Source organism: Seriola dumerili, unplaced genomic scaffold (genome assembly GCF_002260705.1).
Source record: "Seriola dumerili isolate Sdu_G_001 unplaced genomic scaffold, Sdu_1.0 BDQW01000372.1, whole genome shotgun sequence".
Classification (NCBI taxonomy): Eukaryota; Metazoa; Chordata; class Actinopteri; order Carangiformes; family Carangidae; genus Seriola; species Seriola dumerili.
In genome coordinates, this window is record NW_019174627.1 from 244,233 (window position 1) to 252,593 (window position 8,361).

General features: G+C 43.5%; 2 protein-coding genes across 2 annotated transcripts in view; one reads left to right on the plus strand and one right to left on the minus strand.

Moving 5' to 3' along the window:
- Positions 1–463: 463 nt before the first annotated feature.
- LOC111233119 (coxsackievirus and adenovirus receptor homolog) lies at positions 464–2,847 on the minus strand. Its single transcript, XM_022760876.1, has 3 exons — positions 2,756–2,847; positions 1,672–2,038; positions 464–1,124 (listed from the first exon to the last, which is right to left on the minus strand). The coding sequence occupies exons 1-3, from the start codon at positions 2,805–2,807 to the stop codon at positions 1,112–1,114; spliced, it is 432 nt and encodes a 143-aa protein (XP_022616597.1). The 5' UTR covers positions 2,808–2,847; the 3' UTR covers positions 464–1,111.
- Positions 2,848–3,534: 687 nt separating this feature from the next.
- Positions 3,535–8,361, plus strand: part of LOC111233118 (low affinity immunoglobulin gamma Fc region receptor II-like) — an 8,328-nt gene continuing 3,501 nt past the window's right edge. The window contains exons 1-6 of the mRNA XM_022760874.1: positions 3,535–3,598; positions 5,764–5,799; positions 6,333–6,593; positions 6,673–6,915; positions 7,032–7,196; positions 7,821–7,916. Of these exons, the coding sequence (XP_022616595.1) occupies positions 3,574–3,598; positions 5,764–5,799; positions 6,333–6,593; positions 6,673–6,915; positions 7,032–7,196; positions 7,821–7,916 (826 nt within the window). The 5' untranslated portion in view covers positions 3,535–3,573. The remainder of the gene's footprint in view (positions 3,599–5,763; positions 5,800–6,332; positions 6,594–6,672; positions 6,916–7,031; positions 7,197–7,820; positions 7,917–8,361) is intronic.

Here is an 8,361-nt window from a genome sequence, read left to right on the forward strand (position 1 = left end):
GGAAAGAATCCATGACATGAGAGTGAAGTGGAGCCCAGTATGTGACCCTCCCTTCATGAATAACCTCGTCACTATTTTAGTTTCACTTCTGTATTTGGAGGGGGGGGCAATATAATCTTACCTCAGGGGCCACTTAGTAGCTCCTCCTGGGGCTTTCAGCTCCACCTCGGGGTTTCCTTCAGTGGCAGACAAACCGACTGTGGCGGGTTCAGGTCAGTGAGGTCAATAATGTCCTCCAACATGATCTGATGTTGCTTTTCTGTCCTGAACATTTGTGCATCTACAGAAATAATGTAAAGAATAAACTGCAACTTTATCTTTTCACATTTTTTTACTTAAACAGGTTGATTATTACATTTTTTTCCTGGATGAAATTAAAGTAGAATCATGAGGAAAAACAATCATGAGTCCGTCTCATCCCCGTGATTAACGACAGATCACTGATGATCAATGATCAATGAACTGTTTGTGGTGTTTGTGTTGCTGCTGAACGTGTGTGAAACAGTGTCTGTCTCCGGATTCAAGACAGATTTCATTCTGACATGAAGTGAAATCAAATAAAAACAACAAACAATAAAAAATAAAGACATTTATTTAAAAAAAAATAAAGGTGCTTTAAAGCAGCAGATGTGAGAAAATCACATTCACACGAGGAAGAACCAATCAGACTCCTCCAGGTCGCTCCTGACAACGAAGCTTACCTGTCTAAATAAAGGATATAAGATACTAATGAATATTAGAACGTGTAACCATCGGCCACGGCAGCTGAGAACAGGTTGTAGTTGGTTTAGATTCAGTGTTAAACTCCAGTGTCTGTAAACAAGCGGGACGAGGTCGTATAAACGACGCTGCAGCTCCTCATAAATATCTTATTAATTATAGATGATGTAATATTTGATTTCATTCCTTCATGTTATTTGAGTCAGGATCCTGTTTGACGTGTTGTTTACCTCTGTGGGATCTGACAACAACAACAACAACAACAACAACAACAACACAGAGAGCAACAGCAGCGACGGCTGCAGCTGCTACAGTTTCTTCCTTCAACACTTCTTCCTGCTTCTGTCCGTCTGTGTCTTCTACAACCATCGTCTGTCTCCACCACGTGCTTTCAGGTGTTTGTCCTGAAGAGCAGAGGACAGGTGACAGCTGAAGGACAGGTGACGACTGGAGGGCACAACAGCATTATCAAATATTCATATTAACATACACCTGCATACACCTGGTCTCTACTGACTCACCTGAGTCTGACTCTACTGACTCAGCTGGTCTCCTCTGACTCACCTGAGTCTGACTCTACTGACTCACCTGGTCTCCTCTGACTCACCTGAGTCTGACTCTACTGACTCACCTGGACTCCACTGATTCACCTGGTCTCCACTAACTCACCTGAGTCTGACTCTACTGACTCACCTGAGTCTGACTCTACTGACTCACCTAGACTCTACTGACTCACCTGAGTCTGACTCTACTGACTCACCTGGACTCCACTGATTCACCTGGTCTCCACTAACTCACCTGAGTCTGACTCTACTGACTCACCTGAGTCTGACTCTACTGACTCACCTGGTCTCCACTGACTCACCTGAGTCTGACTCTACTGACTCACCTGGTCTCCACTGACTCACCTGGTCTCTACTGACTCACCTGAGTCTGACTCCACTGACTCACCTGGTCTCCACTGACTCACCTGAGTCTGTGATTGTGAGGTGTCTGATCTCAGAGTGCGTTGATTTGCTGCCTTTCATGTCTCCCACTGAAACGTAACAGTCGTACGTTCCGGCGTCGTTGGCGGTGACGTTCTTCAGGATCAGAGAGGCGTCTCCGTTCTTCATCTCTGGATCTCTCAGCGCCACTCGGCCATGAAAACACGGAAGCTGGTAGTTTTCATAGGAGCGCTTGTTTCGGTAGAAATAGACGTAACCGTCTGACCTCATGTCGGGTCGGCTCCACTTCAACACTTGGATGGTTTCACTTTTGGGACTCTGACACTGAAGAACTGCATTGTGGTCCGGTTTCACTGCCACCTCCTGCTGCCCTGAAGAAAAACATGGACATACAGAGAAGAGTTTCCAGCTGCAGCTCAAGTTGCTGTGAAAACAGATTCAGCAGTGGCCGTCCTGTAACTCGGTGTCGTGGTGTCTGACAGTTCGTTTCACTGACGCTAAATTTAGCAGCAGGACTTGGAGCAGCAACCAGGACACTTTTAGGAATCTGTTGTTGACTGAACGGAGCTGCTGCTGTGAAACTGCGTCACAACTTCACTGAGGCAAACGGAAAATAATCAATTCTATAAATTCTAGTTCATAAGTTCCAAGTTTTAGATTCAGTTTTGTTTTTGAGATCTGTGATTAAGAAGAAATGATTATTCATTAGAAATATTTCTTCAGCTCCGTCTGTTATTTTGAAACTGAATCCTGCAGAATATTTTCACGGAGAGAACGAGAGACCGGGGTTCACTCATTTACAGAGAATATGTCGATATTAATTTTCCTTAAAACAGACTCTGGATTGTTCCTTAAGGAATTTACAAACCAAATAACAACCTGACACTGACAACAGTTCTGTCCCTGTTACTGTGTGGACACAGTCTCACTCCTCGGAGGAGACCAGGAGTACGAGGCGCGCCCCAAATGAAAAACCCCTTTGATCAGGACGTGATTGATTAATTGATTATTGGTTTTGTTTTTGTTTCTTCTCTAGTTGTGTAGTTTTTAATCCTGTCAGAAGCTCACACTCAGCTCACACTGCTCACCTGCCGTCGCACCAGGGAGAAAACAAACCAGGAAAACTATGAGAAGATCCATGAGAGGAGAGGGTGGTGGAGCTGCTGCCGCCGGCAGTGAGGGAAACTGAAACACTGACCTTTAATAGTGCTCCGTCTGGTCCAACACCAGACCCCCCCCTCCCCCACACACACACACACACACACACACACACACACAGTCTACCTGGAGACTCACACTCGTGACCTTTAAGGACAAAAACGTCCTCATACACAGCAATAAAAAAATATCACATATTACACACATTATTTTCCTCTTTCACAGAGTCAGATGTTTTAACCAACATCAGTCTTGATCATAACGACTAAATATTCCATCATTTTCAGGATTTTAACCCTTTAAATTCCAGTTTGTTTACTCTGTGTCTGTCTGAGGCTCAGAGCCTCCTCTCTTCTGATTGGCTCACCGACCACTGACATGGTTTTTATATCTTCTGATGGATCAACACTTCAAATCAAACACAGAAGAAGAAGAAAGGTGGAGCTTTAACACAGTTTATAGACATGGTAAACAGATGACTGGACAGCAGGGCTCACAGCACCCTCCACTGGCAGAATCATACTCTCCTAGAATATTTTAACCTCACCTGCTTCATCAGACTCATTTACATCCTTCCTATGTGCAGTTTTTTTTGCATTGACTGATGGTTGGTCTCTGAGCTCTCGAGCTAAACTGACCCTCTTCCTGGAAACAGCTTGATAGGAAATCACACAGAAGAAAGGAGGAAGTGGGTTCACCAGCTGTGACCTGCTGTAAAGGTCTTGAGCTCAAATCAACATGTGGTACGATGGGACGACTTCAGTGGCTGCTCTGTAAGTACGATCTGTTCTTTTTGAAGATAGAAAATATCATTTTAGCTCGTGTTGGGGAGGAAACGTTTCAAAGAAATCATATAGTATGAATGAGCAGGAGGGAAACGTGCAGTTAAGGAAGGGTTAATGTCATAAGGTTCATGTTGGGACAGGAAGTGAAAACATATTAACCACTCGATCAGTTGCGGGTGAAGGGATGTCGATGTTGCTCAGTCCACCACAGCTAATCCCTCAGAGCGCCAAGATAGGTTTTATTTAACTACAGTGGGTACGGAAAGTATTCAGACCCCTTTAAATTTTTCACTCTTTGTTTCATTGCAGCCATTTGCTAAAATCATAAAAGTTCATTTTATTCCTCATTAATGTCACTCAGCATCCTGACAGAAAAAAACAGAAATGTAGAACTTTTTGCAAATTTATTAAAAAAGAAAAACTGAAATATCACATGGTCATAAGTATTCAGACCCTTTGCTGTGACACTCATATTTAACTCACATGCTGTCCATTTCTTCTGATCCTCCTTGAGATGGTTCTACTCCTTCATTGGAGTCCAGCTGTGTTTAATTAAACTGATTGGACTTGATTAGGAAAGGCACACACCTGTCTATATAAGACCTCACAGCTCACAGTGCATGTCAGAGCAAATGAGAATCATGAGGTCGAAGGAACTGCCCAAGGAGCTCAGAGACAGAATTGTGGCAAGGCACAGATCTGGCCAAGGTTAAAAGAATTTCTGCAGCACTCAAGGTTCCTAAGAAAACAGTGGCCTCCATAATCCTTAAATGGAAGAAGTTTGGGACGACCAGAACTCTTCCTAGACCTGGCCGTCCAGCCAAACTGAGCAATGGTGGGAGAAGAGCCTTGGTGAGAGAGGTAAAGAAGAACCCAAAGATCACTGTGGCTGAGCTCCAGAGATGCAGTAGGGAGATGGGAGAAAGTTCCACAAAGTCTCTGCAGCCCTCCACCAGTCGGGGCTTTATGGCAGAGTGGCCCGACAGAAGCCTCTCCTCAGTGCAAGACACATGAAAGCCCGCATAGAGTTTGCCTAAAAACACATGAAGGACTCCCAGACTATGAGAAATAAGATTCTCTGGTCTGATGAGACCAAGATTGAACTTTTTGGCGTTAATTCTAAGCGGTATGTGTGGAGAAAACCACGCACTGCTCATCACCTGCCCAATACAATCCCAACAGTGAAACATGGTGGTGGCAGCATCATGCTATGGGGGTGTTTTTCAGCTGCAGGGACACGACGACTGGTTGCAATTGAAGGAAAGATGAATGCGGCCAAGTACAGAGATATCCTGGAAGAAAAGCTCTTCCAGAGTGCTCAGGACCTCAGACTGGGCCGAAGGTTCACCTCCCAACTAGACAATGACCCTGAGCACACAGCTAAAATAACAAAGGAGTGGCTTCTGAACCACTCTGACCATTCTTGACTGGCCCAGCCAGAGCCCTGACCTAAACCCAATTGAGCATCTCTGGAGAGACCTGAAAATGGCTGTCCACCATCGTTCACCATCCAACCTGACAGAACCGGAGAGGATCTGCAGGGAAGACTGGCAGAGGATCCCCAAATCCAGGTGTGAAAAACTTGTTGCATCATTCCCAAGAAGACTCATGGCTGTACCAGCTCAAAAGGTGCTTCTACTCAGTACTGAGCAAAGGGTCTGAATACTTATGACCATGTGATATTTCCGTTTTTCTTTTTTAATAAATTTGCAAAAATTTCTACATTTCTGTTTTTTTCTGTCAGGATGCTGAGTGACATTAATGAGGAATAAAATGAACTTTTTTGATTTTAGCAAATGGCTGCAATGAAACAAAGAGTAAAAAATTTAAAGGGGTCTGAATACTTTCCGTACCCACTGTATAACAGAACACCACTGAGCTGCTGTAACTCTCAACTGGAGTTTATTTTACTTATATTTATGTTACCGAAGGGTGATGATCGGTTTAATGTTTCATTGTGATCACAGCTTTAAGCAACCATAACAACCATAGCAACCATAACAACCATCTGATATATGAAACTTCATTGAAGGCAGCTGAACTTGTATCATTAACCTGGACAAAAGTAAAAGAAGCTTTTGAAGAATGTTAATCTAAGAGTGAGTCACACACACCACAAACTCTCAGTTCGCTTTCTGTGTCATTTCCTTCAGTGCTGACTTCGCTGCTGAGCTGCACGACCAACACAGGTCTGTTACCGTTCCTACAAACATCTGTTTCACTATGACTGTGTACTTCAGCCACTGGCAGCTCTGTCATGTTTGCCGTAACACCTCCCACCATGAAGCTCTGCTGGGACTGATGCAATCACCTTGTTTGATTCAGCACTCAGGTCTACTCAGGCCTGTGTTAACGATAGAAAATACCTTATTTCTGCACAGTATTTTCTCTAATATCCCAGCAGAGAGGACGTCACTGTGGATGTGTTGTTGCAGTTTCACAAAGACAGACTTCGACTGTGTCTTAGATACAGTCAGACTTCAGATAGATGTCTAAATCCACCTGTTGCACAAAGCACTTTACTGACTATCTTAAGCCAGACTGTGGTACAATGAATTCTGGGTAAAGTAAATAATGTAAACAATGTAAACAAAATGGCCGACCCCAGCAGAAAATTGAGAGATGATGGAGAGACAGTTCGTTATAATCGTGAGTCCCTGCTTTGAATTTCCTTGTAAGGAGTGACAATGTTCGAACTCTAATACTCTGAATTCGCTCACAGCTGGTCTGACGGTGAGTCCCAGCAGCTCTCAGCTGTTTGAAGAAGACTTTGTCTCTCTGAGCTGTGAGGAGGACGACAGCTCTGCTGGATGGAGGCTGAGGAGGAACACCACCAGAGAAACCAGGACTCAGTGTGACATCTGGGGAGAATCAGCTGGTTCTTCCTGTAACATCACTCACATCGTCCCACAGGACAGTGGAGTTTACTGGTGTGAGTCCAGAGAGGGAGCAACCAGTAACAGCATCAGCATCACTGTCACTGGTAAGATCAGACTGTGGAGTCAGTGTTGATGAAGCTGTGTGTAAATGGATGAAATGCTGTAGTTTGTCTGTGTGTTGAGGTGGAGCAGTGATCCTGCAGAGTCCTGTCCTCCCTGTGATGGAGGGACATGATGTCACTCTGCACTGTAAAACAAAGACCCCTCCCTCCAACCTCCCAGCTGCTTTCTATAAAGATGGCTCCCTCATCAAAGAGACTACAGGTCACATGACCATCCACCATGTTGACAAGTCTGATGAAGGCCTCTACAGCTGTGACATCAGAGGTCATGGAGAGTCTCCGCCCAGCTGGATCACTGTCACAGGTCAGGAGGTCAAGGGTCACGCTTCAGTTGTACTTGTTTGACCTCATTAGTTCAATAAAAAAGTTTCATTTTGTAATTTTCTGAACAGTGAAATTTATGAATTTAATTAATTTTAGAGAAACCCACCACCACAGCTGGACCTACACCCACCTCTCCTCCTGGTTCCTCCACCTCTCCTCCTTCTCTCACTGTCTTATTGCCTGTTGTATCTGTCTGTGGTCTGGTTCTACTGGTGTTACTGGTTCTACTGGTGAGACGATGTGTTCGGAGGAAACAAATAGGTGAGACACAGATTTTACATGATCTAGATGTTACTCTCTGAGGTCTGAGGGTATTATCTTGATTTATTACATTTATACACATTATTTTTTTAGATACTTACATAGAAGATAATACCCGAGTGTTTTATATCCCAATCTCAGCTCTTTCACTAATGAGGCCCCTTTTTGACCCTGTTTACACTGTGCAAAGAGATGATTTGGCCCAAATGCTGAAAAACTGAAGCCCAGTTATTTTGTGAAAACAAACCTTTACTGATGTGAGTGAAGAGTTTTGGTGTTTCAGATTGGTTTACCAAAGTCTTGGGTTCATAAACATAGTGCAACATGTGAGTAAAGTAGTAGATTAATGTATAACAAAGTGTTATCTGTCACTCTATTTTAACCATATTTTGGAGACCGTCTATTAGTCACGTACGATCTTGCAAGAATATGAACGGAGAGTGGAGAGTCTACAGATTCTCACAACATTTAAATCATACTTCTACGCTGTATTATCACAAAGATATTCATAGAAACATCAGTCGAGCTCAGAGGTTTTTAAATTCCAACTACAAAGTGTTTCCTTGAATTAAATGTCTTATTCTTGTTGTTACTTACCTCGTTGTTTATTTTGGTTCGTTCCAGCTGCTGAAGCAAAAGGTGGAGAAGATGAAGATGATGTCATGTACTGTGATGTTGAAATATCACGACATCAACAGCCAATCGGACAGAGCGGAGGTGGTGGGTTTTTTTTGTCAGAATTTATTGTTTATTGCATGTTGTTTGTTTGGTTGCGTGTTGTTTGTTTGGTTGTGTGTTGTTTGTTTGGTTGCGTGTTGTTTGGATGGTTGCGTGTTGTTTGTTTGGTTGCGTGTTGTTTGGATTGATGCGTGTTGTTTGTTTGGTTGCGTGTTGTTTGGATGGTTGCGTGTTGTTTGGATGGTTGCGTGTTGTTTGTTTGGTTGCGTGTTGTTTGGATTGATGCGTGTTGTTTGTTTGGTTGCGTGTTGTTTGGATGGTTGCGTGTTGTTTGTTTGGTTGCGTGTTGTTTGGATTGATGCGTGTTGTTTGTTTGGTTGCGTGTTGTTTGGATGGATGCGTGTTGTTTGTTTGGTTGCGTGTTGTTTGGATGGTTGCGTGTTGTTTGGATGGTTGCGTGTTGTTTGTTTGGTTGCATGTTGTTTGG